General features: G+C 40.2%; 1 protein-coding gene across 1 annotated transcript in view; it reads left to right on the forward strand.

Moving 5' to 3' along the window:
- Nucleotides 1–19129, forward strand: part of nckap1 (NCK-associated protein 1) — a 274250-nt gene that overhangs the window by 127629 nt on the left and 127492 nt on the right. The window contains 3 exon segments of the mRNA XM_039757729.1: nt 4560–4616; nt 4737–4833; nt 10682–10788. Coding sequence (XP_039613663.1) covers nt 4560–4616; nt 4737–4833; nt 10682–10788 — 261 coding nt within the window.

Here is a 19129-nt window from a genome sequence, read left to right on the forward strand (position 1 = left end):
GCTCGATCAGCTGCTGGCTTGCTGCGTGATGTTCATCTCGCACGGCGTTTTGAACATTTAAAAGCCTGTACAGCAGCTGTCCTACTCTTTGTCTTTTATTTCTGGCCCCAGTGTGGTTAAATCTCTTGGCACAAAGTCTTGTCTCGCGAGACGTGAGTTCTTGATATTTTTTAGTTTATAATTTAAAAACGGAATAAGAATCTGAAAATCTAACATCACTTTATAGTTCGAATGATAAAGAATGATACCAAACATATATATGTAAGTTTTAAGATAAGCCCAATTTAAAGTGTGACAAAAAACGTGACATAAAAACATCACATAAAATCGTTGCACTTTTAGGCTTATTATTTTATATACCGTATATATAGAATAGATAAGGAATCCTATCAACTTTTCAGCCACTAGCAACCAGAAGTGGTACTTTAACTGAATACTTTTGCAAAATTTCAAATAAACTATGGTTATAATTACAGATAGCTGATTCAAATTCTGTATAGCAGAGGTGCCCAATGCTTCGATCGCGATCGACTGGTAGATCGCGTTGCATTCAAAAAAATTATTTTTTTTTTAAAACGTAAGTCTATCATATATCCTCCCTATGGCATTTGCCACTTGATTGACATACAGGGCGGCCAGTCTGAGATCTCTTTTCTTCAAACACACTGGTCATCCCGCACTTCACGATCAAACGCGCGAGCTACTGCAAAACTCCGGCTATCAAAGTGATCTAGTTAGCCTTCCAATTTTTATCGCCTAAAGAAACGATTTAAAAAAAAAAAAATAATTGTTTGGGGAGGGTATGGGCTGGATGTGGAATTGGAAGAGGATTTTTTTTTTTTCTCACGAGGTCACAGTCAAAGTGCGTTTGTCTGATCTATCAGTCTATCATTGCTATTCCAAAGAAGGAAAATGTGAAAAGGCACTTTCGAATTGTTCATAAAAACTACGAAACTGACTTCCTTCCGAAAAGCAATCTGAGAAATACAAAGGAGAGGGAACTAATATATATATATATATATATATATATATATATATATATATATATATATATATATATATATATATATATATATATATATATACTAGCAAAATACCGGTGAAGTACTGCCTTAATTTTTATTAAGAAGAAAATTAAACCTTTTTAAACTGAGGGAAAATATACTAATAATTATTTGTAGGACTTGTGTTGAAGTGACATTCGGCATCTGTCAAGCGTTGTAAGCACACAACCGGTTTCATCCATAACTTCACATCCAGCTTTTGAGAGTTTAAACATTCATAAACATCAAAGTGTCCACTACTGAAATCGTCACCTGTGAGTCTAAGATATTTATGAGACGTGAATCCCGTGGCGTAGCAAGGAAGGGAATGTAGAGACTGGAGCGACGGACGGCCTTACATAGGCAGGCAGCCAACAACGTGGGAGGCGTTGGGATGGGGACCAACGCCGCCTCACACGGTGACCGAGCTGCAGGATATGGGCGATATATATGCGTAAGTAGGATTCAGTTAGCGTTGGGAACCCGCGTACCAAATTTCTTGAAGATGGGCCCATAAGTAACAAAGACCGTTGAAAAGTTCAATATGGTGGCCGACAGTGGCATCATACCACTGAAATAAGTACGTACATTGGTTTCGGTTAACGCAGGGAAGCCACCTACCAAATTTCCTGAAGATGGGGCCATAAATAAGAAAGTTCAACATGGCGGACGTTATCGACTGTTATGACCGTTACGCATAGAATTTCAAAATGAAACCTGCTTAACTTTTGTAAGTAAGCTGTAAGGAATGAGCCTGCCAAATTTCAGCCTTCTACCTACACGGGAAGTGGGAGAAATAGTGACATTGGAAAGTTCAATATGGCGGCCGACAGTGGCGTCATACCACCGAAATAAGTACGTACATCGGTTTCGGTTAGCGCAGGGAAGCCGCCTACTAAATTTCGTGAAGATGGGGTCAGCCTTCTACCTACACGGGATGTTGGAGAATTAGTGACATTGGAAAGTTCAGTATGGCGGCCGACAGTGGCATCATACCACCGAAATAAGTACGTACATCGGTTTCGGTTAGCGAGGGAAGCCGCCTACCAAATTTCGTGAAGATGGGGCCATAAATAAGAAAGTTCAACATGTTGTTGACCATTATGACCGTTACGCGTAGAATTTCGAAATGAGCTTAACTTTTGTAAGTAAGCTGTAAGGAATAAGCCTGCCAAATTTCAGCCTTCTACCTACACAGGAAGTTGGAGAATTAGTGATGAGTGAGTGAGTGAGAGCTTTGACTTTTATTAGTATAGATATATATATATATTTATGTATATATGTATGTATGTATGTATATATTTATATATTTATATATATATATAATTTTTAATTTAGGTAGATCATTTCAACCTGGTCATTTTAAACGTAGCTCGCAAGCCGAAAAAGTGTGGGCACCCCTGCTGTATAGATATTTACAATGATAAAAAGCCAGCAGATATGAAATTTGAGAAAAATTTCTCAACTGGAAGTAGTATTTTATTTAAATAACCATCCGAATTTTTTGCATCATAGAAAAACAAATGTATACATGATATTAAAAACTGTATTCAATATAACGCATATTCTTTCAATAAGTTATTAATTTTAATTTATACATCATCAGTTTAACAATAACGTGTAAACATTGAACTTGCCATGTAAATATAAAGATGTAATGGGAACAATAAGCTGCTACATCCCTGTCGTGTTCCTGGTAATACATTTCATTTTATGATTTTTTTTTTATTTACTCCATCATTATCATAATTGAGTGTAGCTAAATGCAGTTTTACCTATAGCAATTTATTGCAAGAAATATTTAATACTAACACTTGTCTATGTTTTTAGGTGATTACACTGTAACTCTTTTTACTTTGCACGTAATTTCGGTAATGCATATGTAATCATGAAAAAATTCCACCACCATTTTCGAAAGTATTATTTTAATATAAAGTTTCATTATAAATAGAGATAAATGATTGCGTATCGATATTATCAATTAGTTATAATGAGAAACAAAGAGATATGATATTTGAGAAATATTGCGCCAACTGAAGGTGGTTCTGATGACCTTTTCTTCTATCTCAGTATGCAAGATAGTCGAGGAGAACGCACTCACAATTTTTTTTTTTTTTTGAAAAAAGTAAACTATTTATATTAGGCAGTTAGGTTTAACTGTTTGTTTTAATCATGGAGATTTTTTGTAAATTTAATGAGTTCAAGTTAACTCCGTTAAATCCGTTTTTGATTTTGACGATTTAGAGTTGATTATATGGCTTAGTATTTGAGTATATTTCCATCCATCCATTATCCAACCCGCTATATCCTAACTACAGGGTCACTGGGGTCTACTGTAGCCAATCCCAAACAACACAGGGCGCAACGCAGGAAACAAACCCTGGGCAGGGCGCCAGCCCACCGCAGGGCACACACACACACACACACACACACACACACACACACATACACCAAGCATACATCAGGGACAATTTAGAATTGCCAATGCACCTAACCTGCATGTCTTTGGACTGTGGGAGGAAACAGGGAGAACATGCAAACTCCACGCAGGGAGGACCCAGGAAGCGAACCCAAGTATATTTCCATTTACTTATTTTGCTGACACCTTAATCCAAGGTGACTTGCAACATTTGAGACGTATATTTGGTTACATTTTGGTTTTCTCTTTGGAACACACAGGCAAGTGAAGTGACTTGCTCGTTGTCACATGGTGTCACTAATTGGATTTGAACCCACAGCCTCATTGTCCAGTTACTCAGACGGCCAGCTCTAGGAAGAGTCTCGGTGATTCCGAAGTTCTCCTACTTTACAATTCTGTGCTCCTGGGAACACACAGAGCTTTACAGATGGTTTTATCCCCTTGTCCTGATCTGTGCATCACCATAATTTGATCATGGTGGTCTACAGAGAGTGGAAGAACCTTGTAGTTTGTTTTTTGTCCTGACCTGCAGTGTGAATTGTGGTTCTTTCTATACACTGGTGTCTTGCTAAACTGTGGCCTCTCAATTCAGTTGGCCGCAGTTGAACTTCATTGAAGCTCTCGACAACATCTCAAGGAAAATTACAGAAGACACCTGAGCACAATTTGCAATGCCATATCTAAGAATGAAGGATTGCTATTTTTGATTTTTAATAAATTTGCAAACCTTTCTGTAAAGATGTCTTCAGTTTGTCTTTATGGGTTATTAAAGTGTAGATTGATGGGCAAAAATGGCAAACAAATCAAATTCAATTTAAATCTGCAGCGTATTAAAGTGTACAGAAAACGAAGGGGTCTGAATACTTCCTTAATCCACTGTATTTTACTTGGATGCTTTTACCGAAGTTTACTCCCCAGTTATTGGTACATACTACAAAAATCTTGCCACTCTCAGGTCAATAAAAACATCTAATTAAAAATTTGAAAAAAATGAAAATGACACAATTATTTGAAAATCCCTTTTTTAAAAAAATATCTCGTAGTAAATATTTATACAGTGCCTATGTATTAAAACTCAAATTCTCTTTCTGTTTCAGGCACAACAAGCGTATTAATGATATTAGAGAATGCAAAGAAGCAGCTTTGTCACACGGGTATGTATTTGTATGTTATGATGTGTTTCACTGTGCAAAGTACTTTGTTCAGTTCTTTCAAAATGGAAGAGCTGTGTAATTCTGTAACTGAGGCAATTCTTTGTGTATGTTTTCCCAAAGTGGCTCCATGCACCGAGAAAGACGCAAGTTTTTAAGGTCAGCGTTGAAGGAGCTTGCCACCGTTCTGGCTGACCAGCCTGGTTTGCTGGGACCAAAGGTAACCTTACTGCATCTTGTCCTTTATTTATACTTTTAAAGATTCTTGAGCAGTGTTTCCCAAACTTTTTTCTGTGGTGGCACACTTTTTGTAACCAAAAGCATCCCAAGGCACACTACTATTACCACTTACTGCTAACCATAAGCACAATACATCTCATACACAAGCTCAACTGTCTGAAGTGGTAAGACTAAAAAAAAAAAGCAGCTCCAAGATCAGAGTTCACAAAGACTGCACTTACTGAGCACTTTGGTGGCATCTTCCAGCTGCTTCGTCTTTTTGCCTGGCACTCACTGCCTCACAGGCAACTTGTATGCTCACTATCCACCAGACACACTGGTGGCCGTACACACCAGCAGCTAGGAGACATGGAAGTGTCGTGTCTGCAACATGGCAATCATGGAGCAGCTTTTATGTCCGCTTCTTCACGTAGTCTTGTCCTCCTCAGACAGATTTCAACTGCCTCTCAGGTTCAGACACAGGTGCGCTACACTATTATATCAACAGCACACCCGGGCAGCTCTTCTTTCACACACACTGATTGAAAAACAATGCTTTAGTGTACAATATCATAGATGTACAGTAGACTCTCGTCTTATGCATCTGTTACTTTTCTGAGTCGCGTATACAGTGATCCCTCCTCGATCGCGGGGGTTGCGTTCCAGAACCCCCCTGCGAAAGGTGAAAATCCGCGAAGTAAAAACCATACGTTTATATTATTTTTATATTGTCACGCATGGGTCACAGATTTGCACAGAAACACAGGAGGTTGTAGAGACAGGGACTTTAAAACACTGCAAACAAACATTTGTCTCTTTTTTCAAAAGTTTAAACTGTGCTCCATGACAAGACAGTACAGTACAACATCTCAAGGAAAATTACAGCAAACTGATTACTAATACTGATGCTCTGTGTAAGAAAGGTCAGAGCCGACTATACTTCCTTAGAAGGTTGGCATCCTTCAACATCTGCAATAAGATGCTGCAGATGTTCTACCAGACGGTTGTGGCGAGCGCCCTCTTCTACACGGTGGTGTGCTGGGGAGGCAGCATAAAGAAGAGGGACGCCTCACGCCTGGACAAACTGGTGAGGAAGACAGGCTCTATTGTAGGCACGGAGCTGGACAGTCTGACATCTGTGGCAGAGCGGCGGGCGCTGAGCAGACTCCTGTCAATCATGGAGAATCCACTGCATCCACTGAACAGGATCATCTCCAGACAGAGGAGCAGCTTTAGCGTCAGACTGCTGTCACCATCCTGCTCCACTGACAGACTGAGGAGACCCCACACTATGTGCCTCTTCAATTCCACCTGGGGGGGTAAACGCTAACATTATACAAAGTTATTGTCTGTTATACCTGCATTGTTATCACTCTTTAAGTTAATATTGTTCTTTATCAGTATGCTGCTGCTGGACTATGGGAATTTCCCCTTGGGATTAATAAAGTATCTACAGTGGTGTGAAAAACTATTTGCCCCCTTCCTGATTTCTTATTCTTTTGCATGTTTGTCACACAAAATGTTTCTGATCATCAAACACATTTAACCATTAGTCAAATATAACACAAGTAAACACAAAATGCAGTTTTTAAATGATGGTTTTATTATTTAGGGAGAAAAAATCCAAACCTACATGGCCCTGTGTGAAAAGTAATTGCCCCCTGAACCTAATAACTGGTTGGGCCACCCTTAGCAGCAATAACTGCAATCAAGTGTTTGCGATAACTTGCAATGAGTCTTTTACAGCGCTCTGGAGGAATTTTGGCCCACTCATCTTTGTAGAATTGTTGTAATTCAGCTTTATTTGAGGGTTTTCTAGCATGAACCGCCTTTTTAAGGTCATACCATAGCATCTCAATTGGATTCAGGTCAGGACTTTGACTAGGCCACTCCAAAGTCTTCATTTTGTTTTTCTTCAGCCATTCAGAGGTGGATTTGCTGGTGTGTTTTGGGTCATTGTCCTGTTGCAGCACCCAAGATCGCTTCAGCTTGAGTTGACGAACAGATGGCTGGACATTCTCCTTCAGGATTTTTTGGTAGACAGTAGAATTCATGGTTCCATCTATCACAGCAAGCCTTCCAGGTCCTGAAGCAGCAAAACAACCGCAGACCATCACACTACCACCGCCATATTTTACTGTTGGTATGATGTTCTTTTTCTGAAATGCTGTGTTCCTTTTACGCCAGATGTAACGGGACATTTGCCTTCCAAAAAGTTCAACTTTTGTCTCATCAGTCCACAAGGTATTTTCCCAAAAGTCTTGGCAATCATTGAGATGTTTTTTAGCAAAATTGAGATGAGCCCTAAAGTTCTTTTTGCTTAACAGTGGTTTGCGTCTTGGGATTCTGCCATGCAGGCCGTTTTTGCCCAGTCTCTTTCTTATGGTGGAGTCGTGAACACTGACCTTAATTGAGGCAAGTGAGGCCTGCAGTTCTTTAGACGTTGTCCTGGGGTCTTTTGTGACCTCTCAGATGAGTTGTCTCTGCGCTCTTGGGGTAATTTTGGTCAGCCGGCCACTCCTGGGAAGGTTCACCACTGTTCCATGTTTTTGCCATTTGTGGATAATGGCTCTCACTGTGGTTCGCTGGAGTCCCAAAGCTTTAGAAATGGCTTTATAACCTTTACCAGACTGATAGATCTCAATTACTTCTGTTCTCATTTGTTCCTGAATTTCTTTGGATCTTGGCATGATGTCTAGCTTTTGAGGTGCTTTTGGTCTACTTCTCTGTGTCAGGCAGCTCCTATTGAAGTGATTTCTTGATTGAAACAGGTGTGGCAGTAATCAGGCCTGGGGGTGGCTACGGAAATTGAACTCAGGTGTGATACACCACAGTTAGGTTATTTTTGAACAAGGGGGCAATTACTTTTTCACACAGGGCCATGTAGGTTTGGATTTTTTCTCCCTAAATAATAAAACCATCATTTAAAAACTGCATTTTGTGTTTACTTGTGTTATATTTGACTAATGGTTAAATGTGTTTGATGATCAGAAACATTTTTTGCGACAAACGTGCAAAAGAATAAGAAATCAGGAAGGGGGCAAATAGTTTTTCACACCACTGTATCTATCTATCTATCTATCTATCTATCTATCTATCTATCTATCTATCTATCTATCTATGACAGAGATGACAGTTCTGTCTCACAATTAAAAGAATGCAAACATATCTTCCTCTTCAAAGGAGTTTGCGCCAGAAGCAGAGAATGTCAAACAGAGAGAGAAAAGCAAACAATCAAAAATCAGTAGGTGCTGTTCAGGCTTTTAATTATGTGAAGCACCGCGTGACAAAGCAGCCTCAAGGAAGGGAGCAATGTGAAGATAGTCTTTCAGCATTTTTTAGAGGAGCGTCCGTATCCTCTAGGCCAGTGTACGAGCAGCCGCTCTGCTCACACCCCCTCCGTCAGCAGCAGAGAATGTCGGAGAGATAGAGAGAAAAGCAAACAATCAAAAATCAATACGTGCTATTCGGGCTTTCAGGTATGCAAAGTACCGCGCGGGAAGCATATCGTGTATCATTGAGGAGTTTTATTTAATACGTAATACGTGCTCTGATTGGGTAGCTTCTCAGCCATCAGCCAATAGCATCCCTTGTATGAAATCAACTGGGCAAACCAACTGAGGAAGCATGTACCATAAACTAAAAGACCTATTGTCTGCAGAAATCCGCGAACCAACGAAAAATCCGTGATATATATTTAGATATGCTTACATATAAAATCGGCGATGGAGTGAAGCCGTGAAAGTCGAAGCACGATATAGCAAGGGATCACTGTAGAGTCAAACGTGCTTAGACTACTCCTGGATGGATAGATAGATAGATGTGAAAGGCACTATATGAAAGAAAGAAGTTTATTTGTCCCCAGGGGGATATTTGGCATTTTTACAGAAGTTCTTTAAATAAATAAATACAAAAATTGATACGTGAGTCAGTAAATAAATAAATATACACACACACTTTGTTCTGAACACACATTGGAATATGGATACAAAGCAAGAAAGTTCAAAAGAAAGAAAAGTTCTGATTTGGCAGTCACTCATAAAATAACATAAAATGTCCCATCAATATGTACAGTACATTATGTGTATACATCAGTTGTTTCATATATGAAAAGGTGTCAGTGTCCAGTAACGTTATTCTGCGCGTGACTTGGGCTGTGTGCAGGAGGCCAAAAACCGAGGCAGACTCAACTCTTTGCTTCAGTCCAGTATCTCCAGATTTAGAAAATAACACTGTTCTACAAAAAGGACAGCTGACATCTTGACATGAGAAGATAGACATGGCGAGTAAGACAAAGCAATTGTACATGGTACTTTAAGTGAGAACACAAGAGGCCTGCGTCTCGTTCTTTCTAATGGTAGCTTCTGCAGTCGTGTGAGAGAAAGAGAGAATACAGCAGGCTGGAGATGCCATCCCATGCCAGAATGAGGGTGCAGAGAGTGCGTCTCGCTACTTCTAATCCCGCTGTGGTGTGAGACCAAGAGAGTGTACAACAAAAGTGCAATTCACTCTTCCTTGTGCCCCTTTGTGCAATAGTGAGAGTGAGGGAACGAAAGTGGCTCAAGTCACGTGTCTCATGCAAGTGAATGAATCACGGTATGAGTACGTGGGATTCTTTTCACACTTACTGGAACAAGGAGGGTGGTGAATGTAAGCAGTGGGAGCTTCCTTCTTGGCACTGCTGTCTGAAAGCGCAAGAATATGCAACAGTGACTGAGACACATCGGCAGGACTATAAAAGACTATAAAAGACAAAAGCACATCACCATGCGTGGCGTATTGTTTCAGTTTCTGCACTTTTTTCCTTCCATTTTATTTTTACATTCTACTCGTGTAAAGTTGAACTTGAGTAAGTTGAGGTTCGACTGTATGTCCTTTTTTTATTATTTGTTTACAATTCAGTGTGACTTTTCTTTTCAAGTAGTTAAGGTCTTATTTCCCATTTACTGATTTCATTTTTTAATTATTTAATTTTAAGTTAACTGCTATTTTTTTAATTATTAATTCTTTTGTTTTGTGTTACTCTTAACTTCACTCTTTCACTCCAGCTTGAGAACCACTTGGTGCAGGCTTAATCCAGTTTTGTTTTAAAGGCGGCACACATTTTCCAGTCATACAGAGTGTTTGGTTTTCTGTATCGTTTTCCTCCTTCACATGCTTGCTGATCAAGCCTGGCCTATCGTCTCAGAATTGATGGGAAAATGAAGGCTACCAGTTACACCTCAATTCCTGAGCAAAACCTGTGGACCTCTGCCAGACAGGTGGTCCACCTTCCAGAACAACAACGATCCAAAATAAAAAAGGAGGCGAATGTCCTTGAGATGGCAACTCAGAACCCTGATTTAAATATGCGGATGGGCTTGACGAGAGCAGTCCATCGCTGCTCATTACAAAAGTACACTGAAGTCAAAGATTGGGCAAATATTCTGTAATCCTTGGTGCACAAAGCTGGTAGAGACATTCAAACAGACCGTCATTAAAGCCAAGTGGCTCTGCACAGTGTTAAATCAAATGACTGACCATTGTTCACACCCTGTTGTTGTAGTTTCTTGGTTTATTTTTTATTGATTTATAGTACTGTTACCTTTTGTTCTCATTGTTTGAGTAATGTAAGGCAAAATGTGTTAAAAAAAACAACTAAAACTGGATCATTTGAATTGGTTTGTTAGGCTGCAAGACAAAAGAAGTGACAATTCAAAGGAGTTTGATGGTTTTCTATAGGCACCGTACTTGTTGTCTGTTGTTAACACACTTGTGATAAAAATAATGCATTAATGTTTCATCTTAGTGCCTTATTAATGAGTGAAATGAATGAAATGAAGTTGTTTTTTTTTTTATTTATCTTTTAGGCACTTTTTGTGTTTATGGCACTTTCGTTTGCTCGAGATGAAATTATCTGGCTCCTTCGCCATGCGGATAATATTCAAAAAAAGAGTGCAGATGACTTTATTGACAAGTAAGTACAAATGGCCGTATCTCACATCTAATGCTAATCGACCTCAGTGGTCATTATTTGAATGTAACGAGAGAGAAATCGACCCCGTTTTACTGTGTGTTCAGACAGCCTCATCTGAGTCGGTTTCTATAAATGATGTAGGGATTCATTATCTTATCGTTGATTTACACCTGCAAATTCGTGCTAGCATTGTGAGCCTGTAGTCAACGTAAAGCACTATGCAAAAGTAAACTATAAAAATAAATAAAAGATGAATATACAGTAATCCCTCCTCGATCGCGGGGGTTGCGTTCCAGACCCCCCCGCGATAGGTGAAAATCCGCGAAGTAGAAACCATATGTTTGTATGGTTATTTTTATATATTTTAAACCCTTATAAACTCTCCCACACTGTTCACATTATTATAGCCCTCTAGTCATAAAATAACACCCTTTAGTCAAAAGTTTAAACTGTCCTCCATGACAAGACAGAGATGACAGTTCTTTCTCACAATTAAAAGAATGGAAATAGATCTTCTCTTCAGGAGCAGAGAATTTCAGAGAGAGAGAGCACTCGCAAAGAAAAGCAAACAATCACAAAATCAATACTTGTGCTTTTAAGTTTGCCGCGGCATTTTTTAGAGGAGCGTCAGTATCTTCTAAGCAAACAGCCCCTCTGCTCACATCCCCTCCGTCAGCCACAGAGAACGTCAGAGAGAGAGAGAGTGAGATTAAAGCAAACCATCAAAAAATCAATACGTGTGCTTCTGTAAGCACCGCGATAAATCGGCATTTCTTAGAGGTGCGTCTGTATCCACTAGGCAAACAGCACCTCTGCTCACAGCCCCTCCGTCAGGCGCAGAGAATGTCAGAGAGGGTGAGATAGAGGCAGAGACAAGCAAACAATCAAGCTCCGCGCGGGATGCATATCTTATAGCATTGAAGAGTTTTAGTTAATATGTAATACATGCTCTGATTGGGTAGCTTCTCAGCCATCCGCCAATAGCGTCCCTTGTATGAAATCAACAGGGCAAACAAACTGAGGAAGCGTGTAGCATAAATTAAAAGACCCACTGTCTGCAGAAATCGGCGAACCAGCGAAAAATCCGTGATGTATATTTAGATGTGTTTACATTTAAAATCCGCGATAGATTGAAAGTCGAAGCGCGATATAGCGAGGGATTACTGTAAACATTAAAAAAACTGAGCTGATAAAGAATATAATAGTAAAGTTTTAAAAATAAACTGAACTGATAAAAATAGCTCCTCTGAAACCCCCTCTTAAACAGTGATACAATGGGAAACACATGCGTTTTCTTTTAACCTCCTCTTTGCTCGATCAGCTGCTGGCTTGCTGTTGCTGCCGTGCCATGTGATCCGCATCTCATGTGGCACTTTGAACGTTTTAAAGCCTGTACATCAGCTTTCCTTTTGTCTCACCGCCTTGTCTCTCTTCTCCCCCAGACATCCTCAAACACTATTTGATTTTTTTTCACTGTTCCATTATTTCACTGGGTAATAATTTCTGTTTGTTAGCGCTAATGCAATCTTTTCTATCATTTTTTTGAGACTTAATTTTCCTACTTCCATTATCTATAACCTGCTCTGCGTGTGTATCGCACCAACATTTTTAAATTCCTTACGACGTTCTACTTTGTCTTTTTCCGGCCTGGGCTTTTTTTTTTTTTGCATTCTTTTCTCTCCAACGCTTTTGAGTCTCTTTTCGACACGATGCTCTTTCTTCTTCGCTTAGTTGTTGATGTGTCATCTAGAGCAGGAAGTGTGTCTGCCAAAAGTATTCCAACAACTAAAAGGTTAGATAACCGTAGGTCTTGTTTGAAAATGGTTGTAAGTAGGGAGTGACTTGTAAAAGTCACTGTCTCACAGGACTTGCTTCCAATGGTTGTAAGTATGCCGTGACGTCTCGCGGGATGTGAAAGTGTCTCTCTTCAAAAGGTCACGTGTTGTCGCTGGGAAAAAAAGTCTTGCCTCGTCCCAAGTTTTTTTTTTTTTTATAATAGAGAGATAAATAAGTCCATCCTCCCCTCCACCACCCGTTGAGTGTTGCTTGCTGACTCTGACTCAGTTCAGAGAGAGGCAGCAGGCTTCCTTTTAAACCAGACCTGGGAACTGCTTCTGATCTTCTGTCCAGGTTCTCCAGAGCATTTCCGGATTGTGTGGCAATCAGGGCAGTCCTCCCTAGGCAGCTACCTCTGGTGGTCCCCAAAGACCCCGACAGGGCTACATTTCTGAACTCCCATCTCCCATGCCACCTTGTGGATGCCCTGATCGGGTTTAGCTCGAAGAGATACTGCCACCTGTCATGTGGAAGAATGATCTACTCCTAGTGAGCCCGTTTGCATACTCCTTCCATTATGGCCTCTCTGCTGAGCGTGCAAATAATACATTTGCAAAAACCTCAAGTAAACTTTTTTCACGTTGTCATTATGGGGTGGTTGTGTGTAGAATTCTGAGGAAAAAAATCAATTTAATCCATTTTGGAATAAGGCTGTAACATAACAAAATGTGGAAAAAGTGATGCGCTGTGAATACTTTCCACTGTAAATTAGACTGTGGAGTCCTGGCCTTACAAGGTAGCCCTTCTGTGTTGTGCCGTCCGCTTTGCCAGTGGTTGTTTGGTTTCCCCGATGTATGATTCACAACAATCCTCTTGGCACTTAACTGCATAAACTATATTACACTTGATCACATGGCCCATTGTTAGTCAATGGTTCTAGTTTGGTCATTAGGCCAAGGTACTGTTTATAAGGTTGGAGAAACCTGCAGTCAGCTGAGACTGAGGAAGTCACTTGGATGAGTGATGAAATGTATCGGGGAAAAAAAAATCTATGTCCAGATGAACAGAATCAACTTTCTAGAATTTCCTTATCTGGATTATTGAGCATGCATCAAGACATAATAAAACACTAAACAACAAAAGCCATTTATACCTAACCTTGAGGATACTAAGATACAAACTTAAACCTTACAGGAGAAGGTGGTAGTGGAGGATGCCATCATCTCTATGCTACACCGATCCCTCTCCCACTTGGACAGAGGCAGTGGTGCTGTAAGAATTATGTTTCTGGACTTCTCTAGTGCCTTCAACACCATCCAACCTCTGCTCCTTAGGGACAAGCTGACTGAGATGGGAGTAGAGTCATACCTGGTGGCATGGATCATAGACTATCTTACAGACAGACCTCAGGATGTGCGTCTCGGGAACTGCAGGTCTGACATTGTGGTCAGCAGCACAGGTGACTGTACTTTCTCTGGTCCTGTTCAGCCAACATACATCAGACTTCCAATACAACTTGGAGTCCTGCCACGTGCAAAAGTTCACTGACGACACTGCTATGGTGGGCTGCATCAGGAGTGGGCAGGAGGAGGAGTATAGGAACCTAATCAAGGACTTTGTTAAATGGTGCGACTCAAACCACCTACACCTGAACACCAGCAAAACCAAAGAGCTGGTGGTGGATTATAGGAGGCCCAGGCCCCTCGTAGACCCCGTGATCATCAGAGGTGACTGTGCAGAAGGTACAGACCTATAAATACCAGGGAGTGCAGCTGGATGATAAACTGGACTGGACTGCCAATACTGATGCTCAGTGCAAGACAGAGCTGACTATACTTCCTTAGAAGGCTGGCGTCCTTCAACATCTGCAATAAGATGCTGCAGATGTTCTACCAGATGGTTGTGGCGAGCGCCCTCTTCTACACTGTGGTGTGCTGGGGTGGCAGCAAAAAGAAGAAGGACGCCTAACGGCTGGACAAACTGGTGAGGAAGGCAGGCTCTATTGTGGGCATGGAGCTGGACAGTTTGACATCCGTGGCAGAGTGATGGGCGCTGAGCAGACTTCTGTCAATCATGGAGAATCCACTGAACAGGATCATCTCCAGACAGAGGAGCAGCTTCAGCGACAGACTGTTGTCACCGTCCTGCTCCACTGACAGACTGAGGAGACCCCACACTATGCGACTGTTCAATTCCACCCAGGGGGGTAAACGTTAACATTATACAAAGTTATTGTCTGTTTTACCTTCATTGTTATTACTCTTTAATATTTATTTATTTATTTATTTTAAAATCCTCAGTATGCTGCTGCTGGTGCATGTGAATTTCCCCTTGGGATTAATAATTATCTATCTATCTATCTATCTATCTATCTATCTATCTATCTATCTATCTATCTATCTCTCTCTCTCTCTCTCTCTCTCTCTCTCTCTCTCTCTCTCTCTCTCTGTTTTATATATATCGTATAATATATATATATGGGTCGGGCATTTATATGGATACACCTTAATAAAATGGGAATGGTTGGTGATATTAACTTCCTGTTTGTGGCACATTAGTATATGTGAGGGGGGAAACTTTTCAAGATGGGTGGTGACCATGGTGGCCATTTTGAAGTCGGCCATTTTGGATCCAACTTTTGTTTTTTCAATAGGAACAGGGTCCTGTGACACATCAAACTTATTGGGAATTTTACAAGAAAAACAATGGTGTGCTCGGTTTTAACGTAACTTTATTCTTTCATGAGTTATTTACAAGTTTCTCTTTGTTTACAACCATTGACATGTCGCAGAGGTTAACACGTGAGTAGCGGATAGAAATTGTGTTGATGTCTGGTGAATGCAGTAACCGGGTCATTGCAGCAGATTTCAATGCCAGACACCCTACGAGAACACCCATCTCCCATGCTACAGTTAGCAAACTGCTTGCTAAGTTTCATGAAACTGGTTCAGTGTTGGATTTGCCAAAATATGGACGCATGAAAACTGTCACTAATGAAGAAACATCAGTGGCTGTCCTAGCTTCATTCAGCAAGAGCCCACCGCGTAGCACTCGCCGCATGTCACTGGAGAGTGGCATTAGTCGAACATCCCTTCTCTATATCTATATATATATATCTATATATATCTATATATTTATATATATCTATATATATATCTATATCTATATATATATCTATATATATCTATATATATCTATATCTATATATATATCTATATATCTATATATATCTATATATCTATCTATATATCTATATATCTATCACGGTACACCTATACTACTAATCCAACATGGAGTCCCCCTATAGCTGTCTTTTGACCTTCCCAGGCACCCGTGACTGCGTTTAGCTTAAGTGCCACCTTTAAAATACCGGTCGTGGTATGTTACGCATGAGGGTTGCACCCAAAACATACGGTGGAACATCTGAGAGAAGAAAAAAAAAAAAAAATGAAATAAACAACCTAATGGTAAGTCCAAAAATCTTGTTGAAGTAAGAAACATTTATTTTTCTTTTTTTCCCCCCGCTGTAAACTTGCTGGTATATTGCTCCTTGCAGTTCATACCTACAACTTATTGAGAGTCTTGCCCCCAGTATCTATCTGTGTATTAGCATCACGGTGAGGCTATAGCGTCACACAAGCTTTTTTTTTTTTTCAGACACTTTAAAGAGCATCAGTGGGTTTTTGAAATTGTCTGCCTTAAAACCAAGAAATGTTCTGTATTGACTGAATAACAAAGCTCTTTCAAATTGAACTTATCTTTGGGAGAAATCATTTCTACGTATGCAGTTAGGCTCACAAGTCTTTGGGCAGTGCTACAGTTTTCATAATTATGCCTCTATGTGCCACCACAATGTATGTGAAATGAAGCAATCAAGAAATATGAATCCCACTTATCCATAGACCCCTCACAACCAGTTAATGGATGTAATTATGTCACTTTTCTTTTGACTGTCGGTGAAAGCTGCCTTGAATAAACACAAGGTTTTTTTCTGTTCAGTTTTTGTCTATCATATTGTAAAATGCTACTGAACAATACAGGTGTTTTATGTATTCCACTAAGACGTGTAATTATCACTCCTCTTTGAATTTGACACCCTGCTGCGTAAATCTTACATATAAAGCTCAATATGGGAGGCTCAGTGTGTTGTGTGCGTTCTTTATATATAATTTCGCATACTTGGTTCAGGCTCAGCAGAATTGTGCATGCATACCCCACTCTGTCAGGGAGATGCAACAGCAAATTTAGAAGTGAAAATTCTGACCCCATCCTTGGTGGGGAGTTCTGTTCTCTGAGACTAGGGATCTGCACTGGAAATCAGAAGGTTGCCCGTTCGAATCCCGTAAATGCCAATAGGGACTCTGCTCTGTTGGGCCCTTGAGCAAGGGCCTTAACCTGCAATTGCTGAGCGCTTTGAGTAGTGAGAAAAGCGCTATATAAATGCAAAGAATTATTATATAATTTCACACCTTCGTCTCAGTCTCAACAACGTTTTGCACACACATCCCACTTTTGTCAAGAAGAGATGGTGGACTGTTTTGGAACCCAAAATGTTAACCCAGTCTGGTGAGATTTTTAATGACATTGGCTCCTCCCGGATTTTGAGCCTTGAAATAAATTAATTTGGTGAAAGCAGTTAAAGTAATTTAAAATCTTCTGCTGCCGAATAGACATTAGTTAGTTCTGACTAAAAATTACTTATAACGGGGAAAATAAGTATCAAATGCGTCCACAATATATTTCCTATGGGGCCGTTGACATGAAATTTTCAGCAGATGTCGGTAACAACCCAAGTAATCCACACATGCAAAGAAATCAAATAAGTCCATCAATTAAGTTACATGTAATAAAGTGGAATGACACCGGGAAAAAGTATTGAACACATGAACAAATGTAGGAGCAAAATGGCACGGAAAGTCAAGAAAGCATCTGAAATCTGTCAATCCTGGTAGCCCCCTATCAGTGCAAATAAATATCAGCTGCTTTTGTCCTAGTTGATGGTTTCTCATTCCCAAGGGGTCACACAAGAAGCAACTCATGATGGGTAAAAGCAATGAGCTCTCTCAAGACCTTCGCAACCTTATCGTTGATGGCATTGTTGTCAAATGCATTTCTAAACTTCTGAGTGTTCCAGTGAGCACCGTTGGGGTCATAATCCGAAAGTGGAAAGAACGTGACTTCACCATAAACCGGCCACGACCAGGTGCTCCTCGCAAGATTTCTGACAAAAGAATAATCAGAAGAGTTGTCCAAGACCCAAGGACCATTTGCCGAGAGCTTCAGAAAGACCTGGAATTAGAAGGTCCAGTTGTTTCAAAGAAAACAAGAAGTAATGCACTCAACCGTCAAGGCCTCTATGCACACCGTTCACCGCAAAAGACTCCACTGCTAAAGAAAAAGCATATTGAAGCTTGTTGAAATTTTGCTGCACAACATTTGGACAATACTGGGAGAATAGAGTCTGGTCAGAGGAGGCCAAAATTGAACTCTATGAATGTCATTGCACACTAGGGCTGCAACGATTAGTCGACGTAATCGACGATGTCGACTACAAATAATCGTTAGCGCAGATTTTTTATTGTCGACGCGTCATAAACAGAACCTTCAATAGAGGCTCCAGTCACAAAGAGCCACATTGGTTTTTGTAACTGCAATGCACTACATGAACACCTGGGGGCAGTATCGTTTGTGCTTGTTTGTCAAGACTGCACACAGTCCTACCAACAAAGAAGAACGTCTGAGGAGAAGAAGAATGTAGACGAAAATAAACGTTGCAATGGCGAGTCAGATAGAGGAGGTGGAAAAAAGTGAGACAGAAACTTTCTAAAGTGAGGGAGCACTTTACCGAAAAAGAAAAAAAAGTTGAATGCAGATTATGTAAAGCGGAGCTTTATTTTCACGGCAGCACCACCGCGATGCATGAGCATCTGAAACGAAAGCATCCTGGAGATGTGATGCCACCGTCTCTTGAGAATTTATGGTGCGGCTGTTAGTTAGTTAGGGTCAGATCAGGAGGGGAGGGAAAGCGTGAACGAGACTGAGAAAATTAAAGTAAAAAAAGCGTAACTTTTTATACGAGAATGAGAGGGGACATTTCAGCAAGACGAGGATCCCAAACACACAGCCAAAGAAAAACTCAATTGGTTTCAGAGAATAAAGAAAATAAAGCTGCTAAAATGTCCCAGTCAGTCAATCACCTGACTTGAAATCAGAGTTCATAGAAGAATCCCAAGAACCTTCGAGACTTGAAGACACTTTGTGTGGAAGAATGGACCAAAAACCCCACCTGAGCAATGCATGCGACTCGTTTCTCCATACAGGATTACCAACAAAGGCTTTTCTACTGAGTTTTAAATACATTTCAGTGAGCGTGTTCAATACTTATTTACTGTGTCATTCACTTTATTACACTTCATTTACAGACTTGTTTGTTTTGATTTCTTTGTATCTATCTATCTATCTATCTATCTATCTATCTATCTATCTATCTATCTATCTATCTATCTATCTATATCTATCATATAGTGCCTTTCATATCTATCTATCTATCTATCTATCATATAGT

The sequence above is a fragment of the Polypterus senegalus genome, chromosome 6 (genome assembly GCF_016835505.1).
Source record: "Polypterus senegalus isolate Bchr_013 chromosome 6, ASM1683550v1, whole genome shotgun sequence".
Taxonomy (NCBI): domain Eukaryota; kingdom Metazoa; phylum Chordata; class Cladistia; order Polypteriformes; family Polypteridae; genus Polypterus; species Polypterus senegalus.